Source organism: Canis aureus, chromosome 8 (genome assembly GCF_053574225.1).
Source record: "Canis aureus isolate CA01 chromosome 8, VMU_Caureus_v.1.0, whole genome shotgun sequence".
NCBI classification, from domain to species: Eukaryota; Metazoa; Chordata; class Mammalia; order Carnivora; family Canidae; genus Canis; species Canis aureus.
Window position 1 is genome coordinate 14707624 of NC_135618.1, and position 19998 is coordinate 14727621.

Consider the following 19998-nt stretch of genomic DNA (forward strand, 5'->3'; position numbering starts at 1 on the left):
CTGAGAAGAGAATTAAGACACCAGAGATCCATAAATACCAAGAAGTGAGGCCAAGATAGGAAGGAGAGACGTGAGACATTAGTACCAAAGAAACTAAGACTTTGAGACAAATTTCTAAGCCAAGCCAGCTAGAGATTTCTGTGTTCCTTCCAGGGTGCAGAAAACTGAAGAGCACGAGTCAATCAGGTTAGACTTGGGGGGTAGACTCAGGAAAGGACAGGGAAGTTCCAACAACAGAAACCCAAACCAGAGGACTCTAGATTGAGTTGCCTCTCAATGAATGCTGATTTGTACTGAGAGACCGTTGTATCCATGTAAAGGGAGTGAAAAGATGAGAAATAGGCAAAGTTCTTGACCCTTAAGATGAAAACAAAATATATGAATCAAAAGTTTCAAATCTAGGTGACTAGGAGAATGCTGGTACTCCTTACCAAGATCAGGAAATCAGGAAGGGTGGCTAGTTGAGGGTAGAGAGGCTGAGCTACATGATTGTGATGGAAGCCTTAAAAAAAAAAAAATCAAAGATGAGGTTCAAAGAGGATTGAGAGTGAAAGCGAATGTTTCCAGTGTTCTTTCCACACATTAGGCATTCTTCTAAGCACTTGGCACACAGCGACTCAATTAATTCCTACAACTGCCCTTGGAGGTAGGCACTATCCCCATTTTACAGCTAAATAAAATGGGGCAGAGCCAGGTTAAAAATAAAACTTAATATTCAGAACATAATTTAAATCTGAAGCAATCACAAATAGATCTGCTGAGAAATAACAAAATAATCACATTAAAAAAATAAGAATGGCTCTTAGTCATATTGCTACTTGGATGAAATCAATACATGGTATATAATTTCTTACTTAATCCTACCTAGAGGACACTAATGTGTGCTAGAAATTAAGAACTGAAGCTAAGATTTGAACCCAGGTCTCTTTGGTTCCAACACCAACATTCTTTCTAGCCCTCTGCTTTGTGCTACTGATACTGAGCTAGCTAGGGGAAAAAAGAATTGTTTATGAAACATAAAACTCTCTTTACTCCTTATTTCATTACTCAATATATTTGCCTCCCACGGAGACACTTTACCTACATTTGCTCAACATAGATTAAATACAACCTAATATTTTTTGAGCACTTATAATGTGCTATTTTAAAGCTTTACATGTATTAATGCATTCAATTTACTATGACTTTATGAGCCAGGTACTTTGAGAGATTCGTGTAGAGATGAGTAAACAGACACAGAGAGGTTAAATAATTAGCTCGAGGTCACAAAGCTTGTAAGTGATAAAAACCAAGCTTCAAAACCAGGCAGCATGTCACCAGAGTGCACACTCTTAATGACTGTGCCATATGACCTTTCTATAGCCCCATACCCTAGAATCAAGGAGCTCCCTGGTCTAGTGGGTGAGACTGCCAATGCCCAAATGCAACAGGATATGTTAAAGGAGGGACAGGAGGACAGATTGGATGGAATAAGCTTCCTACCAGAGATCATGGTGCCATCATTGCTGAAATGTAAATTGTTTCTAGTTTTGTATATTTAGAGCAGTTTCTCAATCTCAGCCCTACTGACATTTTGGGCTGGATAAATCTCTTTTGTGGGAGGCTGTCTTGTGTGTTGTAGGGTATCCCTGCATCCCTGGTTTCTACCCTCCATAGGCCAGTAGCACATTCCACTTGTGACAACCAAAAATGTTTCTCAATGTGGCCAAATGTTCCCAGGGTGTCGGGGTGGAGTAGGATTGCACTGGTTAAGAAGCGCCGATTTAATGAAATGAAGAGAGAGAATGATGAACACATGTGGCAAAATGTTAATAACTGATGAATCTGGATGAAGAGTGTATGGGAGTTCCTTAGATCTTTCTTACAACTTTTCTATAAGTTAAAAATATCTAAATAAAAACTTAAAAAAATAACTTCTTGAGGACGCCTGGGTAGCTCAGTGGTTGAGTGTCTGCCTTCAGCCCAAGTTGTGATCCCGAGGTCCCAGAATGAAGTACTGCATAGGGTTCCCTACAGGGAGCCTGCCTCTCCCTCTGCCTATGTCTCTGCCTCTCTCTCTGTGTGTCTCTCATGAATAAATAAATAAAATCTTAAAAAAAAAAAGAATTTCTTGATTATGTTGGAAACAAATACATAAACACTCAAAGTATTTCAAAAAGGCAGTCAACATGAGTTATCTAGGATAAGAAAAAATTCAATATATAGAGTTTAAATAAAAAATAGTATCTTATTACTATCACAGAAAGAAACCTTTGATCTGTCACAACCTATATTTACTTTCCTTTGATTTTATTTTTGGTATTCAATTTTCTTTTAGGACATACCCCAAAAATGCCACTACACAATATTATCCAAGAGAATTTTCAGAGGAGGAAAAAGAGATATTTGGACAATCAAAGACTCTGAGTGACTTTCTTAATAACGTGTCTGTAAGGTAAAAATTGTATATTGAGTTTTTTAAATAAGCATAAAATGTGTATGCATACCTATTATGATGGGTCTTAAAAGGCAACTCAGTCCATGGTGTCTAGTTAGAGAGTATGACGAGTTATCAGATATGCATGAGCATGTGACACATTCTCAGTCTTTCTTTCCTTTCTATTGCCAGGCAACATCCTAGACCTCCCAGGCTAAGACCACACCAGCATTCATCTGGGAAATGTATACAGTTGAGTGTGTGAGGATGTTTTCCTAATGGCAAACTAATAGCTATTCACATAGTCCCTTTATTTAAGTCTTTGTTCTTCACTCCTCTTTTTAGTTTCATTAACTTGTATAGGATCACAAAGGATCACAAAGACGAGGATGCAGAGGGTGTGGAGGACGATCATGGCAATGATGATCTTTGTAAATGATATCCTGAATTCAATTCAGATGTACCTTTGTATCTTACCCCTTACCCCTAATTCCTCTCTTACTGAGTCTGAGAGAGAGGCTTCTTCAGAGACCCACACACACTGTTACTAGGACCCTGGGGTTTCTACATCAGAGAAGAACTTGACAAAGTCTCAAGTCGAAATCAGAATTCAGAGGAAGTGGAACCAGTGGTGAAAAGGTCTGCCAGTTGTACCCTGTAGGTTGGTTTCCATTTCTTTCCAAAATTAAAAATCTATTGGTCAAGTTCATACATAGCCCATGGTAAGCTTTTTCATTTTTAAGAAAACACCATTAATTCTTTGAGACTTTTAAATATCCTGAAAATCCCAACAACATTTTGAAAGTAATTTCCTCTGCCTGGGGGGATCTGGTTCAAAAACTCACCAAGGAAGCAAAGAGAGTATATTAAACTAGATAAAATGCTTTATATATGTATAGTTATGTTTACTCTGGGTCAAGTCTTCTTGTGAAGTTTATTAAAACTTGGAACAAAAATAATTTTTAAAAACTTGGAACAAAGAAAAAAGATACTCCAATGCCTGATGACCAACGACCGTTCAGCAGGCTGTCCTTTGCTAACTTGTCTTACACTGTAGCGAGCCTACCTGCCATCTCCCTGTACCAGCCACCAGAATAACTATGGGATCAAAGCTAAGGAGAGCAGAGGAAACAATGTTTTTTTCAAAGAGCCAGAAACCCAGAGGTAGAAACACACCCTCTCCTCACAGGATTTCAGTACTAACTGGTCTCTGGAGAAGTTATTACACATGCAGGAAAACTGTAGATCTCATGGCAAGGGTAGGAGGACACACTACAAGAAAGAATTCCATGAAGCCTCCAGAAATTGCCAGAGGTTTGATGTTTTAAAAAGGGGGTTGCTGTTTTGTAGACTCTGCTGGTTGATTAGGGGAAATGAAAATCAGGTGAGTTTACTTCCAACTTTGCAGCAAGCCTCATTTTCTTGTTTGGTGACAAAATTAAATGTATTTCTGCTTGGCTACAAAACTAAACAACAACAACAAACAAAAAAACCAGTGTGCTAACTATCTGCCACTCATTTACAGAAAGCATGCTATTGATTTTCCTATGGGGCAGTAAGAAAGGAACAAGAAAACCTAAGGTTTCTGTTTCCTCATATCAAAATGTAGTCCTTAAAATTTTTCCTGATAAGAATATTAAAAATGAGAAATCTGTCTATCCATTTGAAAGCCATAAATGGGGCAGCGCTGGTGGCTCAGCGGTTTAGCACCGCCTTCAGCCCAGGGCCTGATCCTAGAGACCTGGGATCGAGTCCCATGTCAGGCTCACTGCATTGAGCCTGCTTCTCCCTCTGCCTATCCTGCCTATCTCTGCCTCTCTCCCTCTCTGTCAGGAATAAATAAAAAATACTTTAAAAAAAATAAAAATAAAGCCATAAATGGCCTACAGCCAATTCTTAATTATCCACATGGTGTATTATCTTTAAACTTCAGTTTTTATTCTTCCCTTTCAGTTACCAGGCTTTAGAAAGAGGAATACTAAACAGCTTTATATTTCCCTCTCTGAGATGTGGGAAGGAGAAGCCAGAAATATAAGAAAAAATAGGAAAATTGGCTCCGGAATTATAATAGCACTGGTCAAGAAGAAATAAACCCACAAATATATCAGCTGCCATGTTTCCCACTCTAAAACTGTTGAAGGCTTATTCAATTTTTTAAAAGTTAATATAAGCCTGGCTTTGATCTGGGAAGAGTTCCCTTTTAGAAATGAGTTCTTACAGAACTTTATCCAAAAAGAACCTAAGGGAAGCAGTATTTGCAAAAGAAGGAAATGATAAGAAAGCAGATAGAAGAACTTCAAGGGATTCTCAAAGCAACCAAAATACATTATTTTCTAGATTAAAAAAAAAAAAAAAGGAATTACAGGGGCACCTGGGTGGCTCAGTTGATTAAGCATCTGACTCTTAATTTCAGCTCAGGTCATGATCTCAGGGTCCTGAGATGGAGCCTCGTGTCAGGCTCCACACTCAGCATGGAGTCGGCTTGACATTCTCTCTCTCTCTCCCTCTGTCCTTCCCCCTGCTCTCACTCACTCTCTCTCTCTCTCCTCTCTAAAATTATATATATATATATATATATATATATATTTTTTTTTTTTTTAAGTACTTACAGGGGATGCCTGAGTGGCTCAGCGGTTGGGCGCCTGCTTTTGGCCCAGGGCGTGATCCTGGAGTCCCAGGATCGAATCCTACATCAGGCTCCTTCCGTGGAGCCTGCCTGTGTGTGTGTGTGTGTGTGTGTGTGTCTCATAAATAAATAAAAATCTTTTAAAAAAAAATAAATAAAAAATAAAAAGTACTTACAGGCTCTAACTCAGACAACAGTTTTGCCAGCCTCCATTCAGAAACCGGAGTGCAAAGAAACCAAGAAACAGGAAGCAAGAGAAACGGTGCCGTCTTCACTTCTCCTTTGTGAATTAGCTCCCAGTTCAGACTGAGAGAGAAGAATCAGGAAATCAGAGCAAAGCCCCCGGCTTTAGCTTGTCTCTTGGGAATTTCTTTCTCATTTAGGCTGAAACAGAAAAAAAAACCCAAGATCTTGAAAATGTTAACAAATGCTTCTATTTGAAGCTCCAGGCTGTGAACCTACCTCTCACAGGGTTTTTAAACATGCTTGATTTGTTAATTTATTAATTAATCCAGGGGCACCTGGATGGCTCAGATGGTTCAGTGTCTGCCTTTGGCTTAGCTCATGATCCCAGTGTCCTGGATTGAGCCCCACTTCGGGTTCCTGGCTCAGCGAGGAGTCTGCTTCTCTCTCTGCCTCCCGCTGCTCATTCTCTCTCTCTCTCTCTCTCTCTCAAGCAAAACAATAAAATAAAATAAATGTGCATATGAATCACCTGAGGATCTTGTTAACACGCAGACTCTGACTCTGACTCGTAAATTTGGGGTAGAATCTGTGACTGCATTTTTAGCAAACTCCCAAGTCATGATGGTGCTGATGGTCCACAGACCACACTTTAGGTCCTAGTTTGGAAGATAAAATACAAGAATTTAACCAAGAGTATTCAATTAAGCAGTGAAAAGTAGTGTTAATCCCTAACAACACAGGTATTAAGGGTCACACTGCTTAATGACATTCTTAGGAGTACCTATTATAATACTTAGAGTTTATATTTAATTGTCTAACTAAAGGAGGGTTTTTTTTTTTTTTTTTTTGACTCTCAATCATTAGGGTAAAATCCTGGGTGGCATTCTAATCATAGGAAAGCTCCAGAGGCTATGCAAATGAGCCAAGCTTTCAAACCTAAGCATATACAGGGGCAGTACACACGACAGAAACTTAGAGTAACAATTTTTTGTTTTTGTTTGTTTGCTTGTTTATGGTACTACTTCTTTCAAGAACATACCTCATTTTATACCTCATAAGCAAATAACTGAGTAATGGTGGAATTAGTTGGTCAAACTCACAGAAAACAGTTATAAGATCTAGAAAACCATATTTATACATATTTATACACAAATGTACACACAACTACTTGACGGCTCAGGAGAGTGACCAAAAGTAAGCAGGGACAGGAGAGGATGAGATTTGCAAGTTTGCAAGGGTCTTTCTATGGATTATTGCCTAACCCATAGGAGGCTCTGGTGCCAGAAACCTACAGCCATACAGGTCTACGGGGGCAGAATAACCAAACAGTCAGGGGAAAGTCATGGAAGGAAGGGAGCCCAGGTAAGCCAAGACCCCAGATCTACATAAAAATCTAATCAGATTCTAGACTGTAGACTAAAGTGCTCATTTTTAGGGGAGACTCTAGGGGGATCCAGACCAGCATCTAGAAGCTGAAAAATTGACAAGAGATTTGGAGTTTGAGTCCAGCAAAGTTAACTGCATTATAGAACAAATTTCACATTTCGGAGGAACAAAAGAGAATCCAGGGTCTCTACAACATGTCATTTATAATGTCCAGTTTCATTAAACATGGGAAGTCACCAGCCATGTGGAGAAGCAGGAAAATGGGGCACTCAGGTTCCTCCCGATACCCCCTGGGGAACCAACGGAGGGTTTTTCCCCTCCAACACCAAATACATATCTTGTCCGACACCAAGTCCCTAACCCTCAGCACTATCAAGTTAGTCTAGACTCCACGAGGTAAGGGGCTTAGTCTCATAAGCCTGCCCCAGACACCAATCTCCAGACACCAATCTTGAGTCCCCGGGGGCAGGGGGGCTGGCTATACTTCTGCTTGACCAGCTGTAAATGAGTTCGATAATTCTCCAGAAGGACTCCTTTAACTCAGGAAAGCACTTTCCTTACTATTACCAGTTCACTGTAAAGGATACAACTCAGGAGCAGCCAATGGAAGAGATGCACAGGACAAGTGATTGAGGGTGCGAGGCTGGGGGAGAGAGACATGCCAGCCTCCCAGCACATCTGAGCATTCGCCACTTTGGGAGCTCCTGTAGTAACTTTAGGACAGGAGCCTGTCAAGTCAGGGCCCTAGGCCATGAAGAGATGAGCCTTGCACTCAGATGGTTCTTGAAAGGGCAATATTAGCATTGTTCACAGGATAATTCTTAATTTTAGAGATTGTATCATGCATTGCAAGTTTAGTAATAGAATTGAATATATTAGCATCTCCCAAGTACAGTGACAACTGAAACCACCCCCACCGCTACTGCACACACACACACACACACACACACACAATCTCACATTTCTAAACTCCAAATCTCCTGCTGAGAATCTCTTACTTTAAATCTTATATATACAATATATAAATATCCATTATAATCATGATCACATATAATCCTAATGATATATTTGTAGAATAATTAGTATATATGAACATTCAATACTGAATATGGCTAAGAAAATTGCCTTTTCTGTCAGTTTGGGGTTTTTAGGAAGCAAATGAGAGTGAGTTTAAATTGGAGGTTTACTGAAGGACCCACCATGTAAAAAATATTTTTAAACAAAGCAGGATTGGGCAAGAAGAGCTTTGTCAAAGTCCCAGCCAAGCCCAGCAGGGGGCTCCAGAGGGAGGACAGCCTGTGGAGGAGTCCTGCAGGGGGCAGAGCTGGGCAGGCCCCCCTGTCCCTGTTGCTGCAGCCCAGGCATCAGCCTGGGAGAGCACAGCCTTGGCTTGGGCGCCCAGGAAGATCACGAAGGTGCTCCAGGCCACCAGCCAACAGCGTCCTGGCACTAGAAGTTCTGAGTAGCACACAGCCATGAGGATTTTTTTTTCCTCTGAAGTCCTTGTTTCACATGAGGGTCATCATCAGTTATCAAATATAATTGAGAATATTTTTTCCTTTCCATATAAATGAAGTAGAAGGAGCTGCCGAAAGACGTACCACTGAATAGGAAAATCCAATGTCTTGAGTTTGTTTGTTTGTTTTAATAATATAGTGTTGAAATAGCCCTGCAGCAAAATGAAATCATGAACACATTTGTTGATGACTGGAAGTGCCTGGCCGAAGAAGAAAGCACCTTTGGAGACAAAACTGATACCCACCTGAAAGAGTACCAGTCCTTCACGGACCTTCATAACCTAAAGGAGAAGATGGTCACCTCCGTCTCATGGCATCCGACTATCTATGGTGAGATGAACACAACTGCGGTTCTCTTTATGGTGGCACAGTTATAGTCTGTTGGTTTTATAGTAAATTACAAACTAGCTCAGTTGCTCAATTTCAGTAAGACCACTCCCAGTTGCTCAGTGCACCTGCTGAGCACCTTCTGCACCCCTGCAGTCCTGTGTTCCCCGAGCACTTCACTGTGGTCTCCACAAGGACAGAACCAGAGCCCAAGCCAGGGAGGTGACAGGCTCAGGTCACCCAGCCAGTGCAGTGCTGAATCTGGATTTGTCTCAGACTTTTGGGACTCCCAAGGCTAATTCCATTCCCCCTGATACTCTTCCTCTCTGATTCCTGGATAAGAGAGGAAACACACCTCCCTTAAATCACTCAGCTGCCAAAGGAGGTGGGACCCTCTGCAGTTGGAACCACATGCAGATGGAACCACAAGGAGAAAAAGGTTCTTCTCTTTTCCTGCCCGTCTTCCCACACTGGCCCTTTTCTCACACACAAAAAAGTTTTCTTGCTAAATCTTTGAAATTGACTGTTTACTTTACATTAACAGTATATCTCAGTTTGGACCGACCACCTTTTAAGTGCTAAATAAGCAATATGTGGCTGCATATTACACAATATGAGCTCTAAGAGAACTCCCAGAACTCCCAGTCTATTATTGAATATATTCATTGAAGTTTCATCAAAATGGAAATGAATAGTGACTCTGTAGAGCAGGAACACCTAAAAACATTTCTTTATATATAGTTGCTGCGGATTTTAACTTCTAATTGTGCTTCAATCAGGGCTAATAGCCGTGTCAGTGGCTGTACGACTCTCCCTTGAAGAAAGAGTCCACTTTTCGGGTAAATTATTGCTGCAACCATCATTGATTCTTTTCTGGAGTTTCTCTGATCCCATACATCCTCAGGTAATTAAGGAGAGCTGTCCACCTAGTCTAAAAATTTCAAATACTATGTTCATATTTATATGTAGCAGATTTAATTGCAAAGTACTTTATAACCACTTAATATGGTAAGCGCTTATAAAGTTAGGCTTTCTTCAATTCACAATTTCTCACCAATTTGAGCAAAACTAAAGGGTAGGCTTAGTTTATTGAAACGGTTTATTGAACGAATCAACATGTTATTTTCAAAAATGATTTTAAGAGGATCATTTAACCATTTTTAAAAAACAAACTCCTTCATGGGTTTTATTTCAAGACTATTTGTTCAAATGCAAGTAGATGTTCATTTCACATAAATTTCCTCAGTTCTGAGGATCACCAGTATGGGACAGTAATGAGTACAGATCCCCGGGTGGGAAACAATGCGGAGTGGTGAGGACTATGGCACGATGGCCCTGGAGAGAGTACAGCCTGCTTTTGGGATACCTACACTTCAGCTCTCTTGTTGCCAGGTGGTTCCATTTGTTAAGAACCCAGATCTGAATTTTTGAGTGAAATCTCCCAATTTTTAAATAGTTTAGTTTCAACTAAAACTAAACCAAACACAGACTTCAAATAAAACAAGGCTAAGGGCCAGATTTGCCCCACAGGGTTCTATTTCCATCATCTGCTCAAAAGGAGTCCTGCTTAGGGAGAAGGTGCTTTATTGTATTAGATTAAGTTTTTTTTAATGTACTTAAATATACTTTGTTTCTATAAAGTATTGTATAACTAAGGCTTTCCGTAAGAAACCCTAGCTTTCCCTTCTACCTTCTTCCCGATTTCATCTGAATTCAGGCAGTTTTACTATAGTAGATTCTAGTACACTATTTATTATAGACTTAGAGATCAAAATGACAGATCTCTTGTTCTTTCCTGTCAGCCTAATTACCACATAAAGGTAAGTAGGGATTTTCTAACATTTTCTAGTGGGCTAGAGTTACTTTCCTGTCCACATGATGGAAGTGTTGCTGAACTTTCAGGCAAATTAGGAAGAAGAAAAAAAAAGAATTCTCTATTTTGAAGAATAGCTTAAAAAGACAAGCAAATTGTTTCTTAAAGAAATAATATAAATGATTTCTTTTGTCTTTGTTCTATCAAAACAATAGGAGGATATATTTCTAATTTATTTTAAAAGTAGAAGTTTCTCTAGAAGCTACAGAGTACCAAATAAACAAAGATGATTCACTCCAATTCCAGTCTGAAGACTTTAGCTCGATGGTGGCAAACCAATGGCCTCTGGGCCCCATATTTTTGATGGTCATGGTTAAGGAAGAACAGGCATCATGCATGCACATATTTTGCTTGGTGCTAACACATAGCACAGGTGCCAAAGATGATTAATATACCTATTCCTTCACACTGGTATATTCCTTGCAGGGCTTCCTTCTTACCTTCCAGGTACTTGAGTTTGTGCACCTTCTGGGTTCTGTATTATTTTAATACACTTTTTTTTAATTTTTATTTATTTATGATAGTCATACAGAGAGAGAGAGAGAGAGAGAGGCAGAGACACAGGCAGAGGGAGAAGCAGGCTCCATGCACCGGGAGCCCGATGTGGGATTCGATCCCGGGTCTCCAGGATCGCGCCCTGGGCCAAAGGCAGGCGCTAAACCGCTGCGCCACCCAGGGATCCCTCTGTATTATTTTAAAATTTGAAATATTATCACTGGCAATACCTCTATCTTTTCTCATTCAGCAACGTTTCTTTTTGAGTGCTTACTGTGTGCTAGCTCGACAGCAAGGAACAAAACAGACAAGTATCTTGTCCTCACAGAGCTTCAGAAACACTAAGCTTAGTCTTCTTGTTTATAAAAAATTACAACATCTACTAACATGTGCAGGGTGGAGGAAGGGAGAACTCAGGCCCTTGAGAACATACCTCTCTCATGCACATAGTCAACATTCACAAAATTCAGCCAAAACAACTTCCCATCCAGAAGTGGGATTCTATGTCCACATTTCTTATACACAGCTATCAAATTCCACTTTTGACTGTCTTACTATTTTCTCCCTCCGATTTTAATAGGTTTTCTCATTATCTCTCGAATTTGGGGGGTTTTCTTTAGTTAATGCTGGAGAGTCCAGATGACATCTTTTGCTTCAAGTTCTGTCCAAGTGACCCTAATATCATTGCTGGAGGCTGCATAAACGGACAGGTACTTATGGATTTTTTTTCCAGCTATTTATTAATTTTGACAACATTCTGTAATACGTTTTGATAGGTAGTTTATTTGAAATTTAAGGATTCAGTATGGCAGAAGGAATGGATGCCAATTGTGTGCCAAGAACTGAGGTATATAGATGTGCTAGACACGATATCAGGACTTGAGGTGTCCATAAAGTAATCTAGTTAGAACTGGAATGAAACTGAGTCAAATCTGTTTGTATTTGTGAAATAGAACTGCATATTGTACAAGATTCCACAGAAGAACAAAAAACACAAGCATTAATACCTCATGATCAAGAGTTCTTTTCTGACATTTCCCTATGGGTAGGAGTTAGGGAATGATCCAGAATTTGAAGAGAAATTCACTGGAAAAACATACAGTGTACTGAATTTATATACCTATTATTTGATACCATATTTGTTTTCTTCTTTTTTTTTAAAGATTTTATTTATTTATTCATGAGACACACACACACAGAGGCAGAGACATAGGCAGAGGGAGAGGCGGGCTCCTTGTGGGGATTCTGATAATGGACTTGATCCTGGGACTCCGGGATCATGACCTGAGCCGAAGGCAGATGCTCAACCACTGAGACACCCAGGTGCCCTCTTCTTTTCTTTTTCTTTTTTCTTTTTAAAATATTTTATTTATTTATTCATAAGAGCACAGAGAGAGAGGCAGAGACACAGGCAGAGGAAGAAGCAGGCTCCATGCAGGGAACCTGATGTGGGACTGATCCTGGGATTCCAGGATCAGGCCCTGGGCCGAAGGCAAGCGCTAAACTGCTGAGCCACCCAGGGATCCCCTTCTTTTCTTTTTAAGTTATCTAATTTATATGAAAAAAGATCCTATCCTCCAACTGACTGTTTCTTTAATAAAGCTGTTTTATGATCAGAATTTAAATTCACTGTGACCCATTGAGTTTGACCATTAACGGTATATGATCTTTTTGTGTGTAGCTAGGAAAATGTCCTTGTGATGGAAAACTTAAATGTCTACAGTGGGGACACCTGGGTAGCTCAGTTAGTTGAGTATCTGACTCTTGATTCCCATTCAGGTCATGATCTCAGTCATGGAATTGAATCCCACATTGGGCTCCACACTCAGCAGGGAGTCTGCTCGCAATCCTCTACCTCTCACCGTCACCCATTCTCTCTCTAAAATAAATAAATAAATCTTAAAAAAAAAAAAAAACTATCTACAGTGTCCACGACCATTTATCCAGAACCAAAATAACCAGGAAAATAATTTTCCCCCTCAGTTTTGTTCGACAATAACTGGTGGTCATAAGGATGACCCAGAGCCCACCCTCCAAGCCCTGCAAATACTGAAATGCTTTTTGTTACTCATTATGAAGGTGATACAATTTTAAGAATATTTTAGAAAGGGGGCACTTGGCTGGCTCAGTTAAAGAGCATGAGACTCTTGATCTCGGGGTTGTGAGTTCAAGCCCCATGTTGGATTATAGAGATTACTTAAATAAATAAAACTTTTTTTAAAAAAAGAATATTTTAGGGCAGCCCCGGTGGCGCAGTGGTTTAGCGCCACCTGCAGCCCAGGGCGTGATCCTGGAGACCCTGGATCGAGTCCCGCATCAGGCTCTCTGCATGGGGCCTGCTTCTCCCTCTGCCTATGTCTCTGCCTCTCTCTCTCTCTGTCTGTGTCTCTATGAATAAAAAAAATAAATAAAAATAAAAAATAAAAAGAATATTTTAGAAAAGTAATGATGTAAGTAAGTAAATGATGAAAATTAAACCACTCGCAATTCTATAATCCTGACATTTTGTTAACATTTCAGTGTGTTGAAATGATTTGTATTCATTGAAAATTTATCTAATTTAGTGTTGTATATTCTATTTTATTCTCATTTTTCCAAAAATGACCATCCATGTATATGCAAATTTACAGTTGGCTAGAATATTCAATTAAGTAGAAATCATCATTTTCCAGCCTTTTTGGACAATTGAGTGTTTGTACTACTTCTGGAGAACAGGCAAAGCAGCTCTTCCCAGTCACAGCATATTCCCAAAAGCAGAGGAAATTGCATACTGTTTATCTTGGAGTTTAAAAAAATACAAGCCTTTATTAACACAAGCACAAGCACAGAAATCAAAGGGCTAAAAATACTTTTATAGAGAAGAAAACATTCTTCTTCATGTTAGCTTTAAAAGTTGCTGACTTACTAAAGATGTTGGCCACATTTGATTATCCTTCAAGATTGATTCATCAGAGTGCATGCCAATACCAATAGCTTTTAAAAAATCTTTAAGATCTAATTAGCTGTTTTCTGAAAATATGTTGTAATAACATTTACTTCTATTTTAGATTGTCATGTGGGATATTACTGCACATGCAGATCGCATAGAAAACATCAAGACAGGTGGCAGTAGAAGTAAAAAAGCCACGCTCAAGGTTAGCTTTTTATAACTTTTCAGTTCCAAGTTTTTTCAATTCAGAAGTTTGTCAAAAAGCACATAACAGAACTGCCAAACTATGCAAAGACTCAATAGAGTGGGAAAAAAGTATTATTTCACTTCATCTTCACCAAGTATTTTCACCTTCACATCTATTCATGGACATATTCTCAATCACTTTTATGTAGGCCCTTGGTGAAAAAGTCCATAAAACAAGTTGCATGACCTACCTGAGGATGTGAAGTTATTTTTGTTGTTGTTGTTAAATAAAATAAAGAGACCGAGTGACTTACCTATCATGATGTCATGGAAAGAGCACAGGACAGAAGGGCCATGTATGTAGGCTCTGGACTGTGGTCCTGTGAGTTTGGGCATGTCCTCTCACCTCAGCAAGCATCAGTTTCTTCATGTATAAAATAAAGGGGTTACAATCCTTTCCGATAATAATGTACTGTGATTTTGTGAAGCTGTGGATGCTGTCAAGAGGGCTGAGGAGAGATTCCTCAGCTCCTGACACAGTACTCACCCACCATATTGCACACCTTTACCCCCGTTCTTCAGCCTGAACACCAATGGGCCTTCACCAAGACACAGTGGGATGTGGCCTTCTGTGTATACATGAAACACTCCTTTAAAAATGGGATCTCATCATTTCTTTAGGGAGTGGGTCAATCCTTCTTGTTTAGACATGAAATCTTAGACTAAGCCAAAGGCAAAATATATAATCTTATGACCTACATATATGATACACTGAAACACCATGTTTTTCTTTGAACTAGTATTTCTCCAAGTTACTAATTTTAACTGGAATAATGAGTAAGGTATGAATTCACTCATTAGCTCTCTGAAATTGACACCTAACCTTCTTTTGGCATTTTTCCAGCCTATGTTTCTCCTTGAACCAGATAGTAATAAAGAAGCAACATACATCAGACACTGTGCAGTCTCCTCAATAGAAAATGGTCATAAGAAAGTAATTACAGATATACATTGGCTGCCTGACACATTTGAGGTGAGTCTTGATGGCTTCATAATTTTCTCCTGTTGGATTGTGCATTTCAGAAGATTTTATTCAAAGAGCATGTTTCAAGTCAATAATTCATTTACATTTAAATCATAAAATAACCAGGAACCAGGCATCAAACAGTTGTGTCGGTGTTGCCTGGCCAATATCTGGCTTGGGGATGAGAATAAGGCCAATGTTTCAACTTCAATGGCTTATAAACCACTAAAAAATGTAAGTGGTGTCAGAAATGATATAATACAAGAATGGAAAAGATAAGAGTTTGATAGGTAAAAGTAGAATGCAAATATTTTATACTCTCAGCCTTTGTGGATTTAAAATTAATGATTTCAGCTAGTTGGAGCAGGCAACTCTGAAGATCCATGACATATAGTAATGTTTTATTTTGCCAAGGCAATATTGAACTGAGTGCACCTTGAGGCTGGTGGGTGAAAAATAGTCATGCTGTGAATGAGTTCAGCTGACTGCCTAGCACCTGCAATGCAGCTTGGCTTTGTAATTATGCACCTGACTCACTAAGTTTGGTGTTAGTAAATTTGGAAATGGGTAAGCTCCCCAAATGTTTCCCTTAAAGGATACTAAGGGTCTATTATGTACTTTGAGAATATTAAAGAATATTATGAAAAGTAGAGTTATAAAAGGTAATTAGCCCTCTAGGTAAGGTAATTCATTTTATTTATTTGACAGAGAGAGAGAGAATGAGCTGGGAAGAGGCAGAGGGAGACTTCCCACTGAGCAGGGAACCCTATGTGAGGCTCAATCCTGAGACTCTGGGATAATGACCTGAGCTGAAGAATGCTCAACTGACTGAACCACCCAGGCACCCTGCCCTTAAACATATTTAAATGGATTATGCAAGGCTTAAAAGTTATAATGGACCAAAACAAAGAGCCAGATAGTTTCTATGATCTCTAAGAGCTTAAGATAGGGCAATGCAAAGAACTCTCTGTTCCAACTTCATTTCAGCTCATACTATATACACAAATTAATTAAGATGATTATAAATTTAAGTAAAAATAAAGCACAGGAAAAATAGAATAAAAATCAAAATAGAATATGATAGAATGTCATATTTCTGGATTGGGGATAGTTTTCTAAGCTAATTAACATGGAAAGAAATTCAAAACATACATACATACATTTCTAAATTAAAGAAGAACAAACAACAAAATGGAGGAAAATATTGGTCTTAAATATAGTAAATACAAAATTTCCAGTAAATAAAACATATACTGAAAAACAATTACTAGATAAACATGAAAATCATTCAGGCTTTCTAATATCAAAGAAATTAGTAATAAAGCAGCAATAATATACTATTTGGGATCTATTTAATTTCTGAATAAAAATTTAATAGGGGTACCTGAGTGACTCAGTCGATTGAGAGTCTGCTTTTGGCTTGGGCTATATGGTCCCAGGGTCCTGGGATCAAGCCTCACATTGGGCTCCCTGCTTCTCCCTCTCCCTCTGCCATTCTGCCCCCAACTCGTGCTCTCTGGCTCTCTCTATCTCTCTGATAAATAAATAAATAAATAAATAAATAAATAAATAAATAATCTATAAATAAATAAATAAAAATTTAATCGATAATAATACCCTGTGTTAGAAAGGATGCAGTGGTGAAACCAGTAAACTCTAACACTGCTGGTTCCAACATAAAACTTCTGGAAGACAGCCAGTGTGACCCTTAAATCATCCAAATCTTCAACTCTTTGAATAGTAATTCAAATTTTGGGAATTAATATTATGAAATAATCTAATTCATGCTTCAAGATACAACATTATATGCACATCCTAACAAATTATCTCAAATGTATTCATGAAAAAAGACTGGAAAAGAATATAAGTAGAATTATATTTGATGTTCAAACCTCCTATTTTCCAAATTTCTATGATATTATTATATGGTTGCTATCGTTTAAATCATTAAAACATAAAAGCCCAGAGCAAGCACACTTCTGGGGTCTTGCACTTCATACAGCAGGGAAGGCTCAGTAGAAGGAGAGACAACGTGGACTCTGGGTTGCTTAGCAGATGAGTAGAAGTTGGCAGTAGTTAGAAACCAGAGAGAGTTCAGGCTGCTGTGTCCCTGGCCAAGTTTCCAGGGTCTTCGCTCCTGGGATGCCCACAGGGCTTAGCAGTGCAGCACCTGGCTCCTTTCCCTACCCCCTATTCTCACTGTTTGCTGCTGGAGCACCTACCTTTGATTACTGTCCTGCCCATCAGTCCTCCGGGAATGTAGGGAACTGGGGAAAGTCATGTTTTCCTACTGATTCGAGAGTAGCACCTTCACAGATTGCCACAAAATCTTTTTCACCTTGTTTCAAAGCTAGCTAGTTGGAATTTGGGACCTTCTAGGGCCCTGAGGAGCCATGAACCCTCCTTGGACTCTTGCCAGTGCTAGGAGACTGTGGGTATCTATTGTAACGCTAAACTCTTTTCTACTGACCTTATCTGCTCAACAATCTCATTAAAAATTCATATGTTTTATTCCATCATTAATAGTAAAAAAGCAAAAGAGCCTACATTTCTAATTATAATGGAAATGATATAATAGATAATTAAATGAAGTATAATACGTATAATATAAAACTGTTAAAGTGATTTATTAGTAACACAGGTAAGTGTTCAAATTACATCAACTGGAAAAATCTTAGAAATTTTTATGCAAAAAAAAGAAAAAAAAGAAATTTTTATGCATACTAGTTAAAACTATGTCAGACTGTTTCTGTGAAAAAAAGACTGGAAAAAATACACGTCAGAATTACATTTTAAGCCTTATTCTCCAAATTTCTGTGATAGTGTTATATTCTTTTAATAAAAATCAAAACAAAGGAGAAAATATTATAAAAGTAAAATGCTTTGAGGAAAGTCATTATGTTCTAGGTATGCAGAACTTACTTCTTGTGTTTTTAAAAAACAGATTAACAGAATGGGTTCTGTTTTTGAGAATCGAAGTGGAATATGCTGTCAGCTTGTCACATGTTCAGCTGATTGGTATGTCTTTATTAGTGTTCTTGGCTCAATTTCAAAGTCACAGTGGGTGGGGTGGGAGGTTTCCCCAAGTAGAGCTCTGGACACCAGCTGGGAGTCTTAAACTCAACTTAATTCTGATACTACCTAGCAGGATTCATAGGTTAAGATCCAGTCCTACATGACTGCTGTCTCGAACACCCTACCACCGCCACCACCCTTCCCCTGCTGGCCACCTCAGATGCCAGTCACAAACCCAGGTCCTTAGCTGTACTTGTCACTGGCTGCAGATAGTAAATTCCCAAGATTCCTTCCTTAGGAAGGATTAATTTCCTAGAGTGGCTCACAGAACTAAGAGAAAAATTTAATTACTAGATTACTGGCTTATTATGAAAGAGTTTAACTCAGGAACAGCCAGATGGAAGAGATGCACAGGCAAGGTATGGGGAAGGGGTGAGGAGCTTCCATGCCTTCTCTTGGTGCTCACTCTTCCCAAATCTCCACGTGTTCACCAACTAGGAAGCTTTCTGAACCCTGAACTGAGGTTTTATGGGGCTTCATTACATAGGTACAATTGGTTAAGTTTTGGCCAGCGGTGACTGAACTCAATCTCCTGTAGGTCTCCCCTCCCTGGAGGTCAGGGGGTGGAACTGAAAATTCCAACTCTCTCATTACAAGGTTGGCTCCATTGGCAACCCACCCCAATCCTTAGGAGCTTTCCAAATGGTGCCTCATTAACATAACAAAAGGCGCTTTAACCACTCTCACCATCTAGGTAATTCCAAGGGTTTCAGAAACTCTGCTAGAATCCTGGAGGAAGAACAGATTGATATATCTTATAATTCACAACATCACAGTCCTATTTTAAACACTACCTAAAATGTTTTCATATAATATATTATTTTCTCTTTTTTTATATTCTTTTTTCTTAGATGCTTCTAAAATCATTAGTTTCTTCTGTTCCTTAAATAATCTTTATTGTAGCAATTAAACCTGATATTAACAATAGGGCAGAATATTATAGATGGTTGCTGGTTGACAAAAATACTTTTAGACACAAATATGGTGTAAAAAGAATTAACTAGGTTTCAGGGTTGATAATGTTGAAAAACATTATCCAGAGTTATGCTGCTTCTTTACAGTCTCACACTAAATTTACATCAATTTTATCTCACAAAGATTGCACCATTTAATTGGGAAGGCTTTTTAACAGTGGAAAAGTTTTACATTTTTATTGCAAATTTATAGAAAATTCTTTTGATAAACAAGTTGGTAACTATGTTGAAGAATGTTTGTTTAAATAAAATTACATCTCCCAATTTTTTTTTAATTTTTTATTTTTATTTATTTATGATAGTCACAGAGAGAGAGAGAGAGAGAGAGAGAGAGAGAGGCAGAGACATAGGCAGAGGGAGAAGCAGGCTCCATGCACCGGGAGCCCGACGTGGGATTCGATCCCGGGTCTCCAGGATCGCACCCTGAGCCAAAGGCAGGCGCTAAACTGCTGCGCCACACAGGGATCCCTACATCTCCCAATTTATGGAACTAAAAACTCACAACGAAGTAGGAAACATGAAGAGTAATATTATTTATCTTGTCTTCAAATACTGGCAAAGCTTGAGTGTTCCAAAGAGTTTTGATCTCGATGGAATAAGGCCACCTTAGTCCATAGAAGCTGAAGGCTATGGAGTGGAAGATGAAGGCATAAGTAACATTAATAGGAGCTATGGGCAAGGGGTGAGGGACACATCATTCATCCTGTGGACAAATATTGGGTAAGATTCTGTGATTGCAAGGAACAGAAATTGACTATGGCTAACTTAAGGGAATAAAATCAACTTATTAGAAATTTATGCCAATACTCTCCTAGGTGCTTCAATAGGTTAACTATTTTTATATTTGCAACAACTCTGAAAAATACTTATGGATAGAGAAAACGAGGCTTTGAAGGCAAGTACCCATAACTTATCCACCCATAACTCATTGTACATGTAGAGAGAGAGTTATGTGTGGGTGTATATAAATACATATATGCATAT

At 38.8% G+C, this 19998-nt stretch overlaps 1 protein-coding gene across 8 annotated transcripts in view; it reads left to right on the top strand.

The window, feature by feature from the left end:
- The window catches only part of DNAI3 (dynein axonemal intermediate chain 3), an 81811-nt gene that overhangs the window by 20263 nt on the left and 41550 nt on the right, over positions 1-19998 (top strand). For 7 of the 8 annotated variants that reach the window (XM_077905257.1, XM_077905258.1, XM_077905260.1 and 4 more), the window contains 7 exons: positions 2318-2434; positions 8271-8461; positions 9238-9362; positions 11447-11536; positions 13874-13960; positions 14846-14974; positions 17910-17983. In XM_077905257.1, the coding sequence (XP_077761383.1) occupies positions 2318-2434; positions 8271-8461; positions 9238-9362; positions 11447-11536; positions 13874-13960; positions 14846-14974; positions 17910-17983 (813 nt within the window). The remainder of the gene's footprint in view (positions 1-2317; positions 2435-8270; positions 8462-9237; positions 9363-11446; positions 11537-13873; positions 13961-14845; positions 14975-17909; positions 17984-19998) is intronic. The other variant, XM_077905259.1, reaches the window with a different exon arrangement.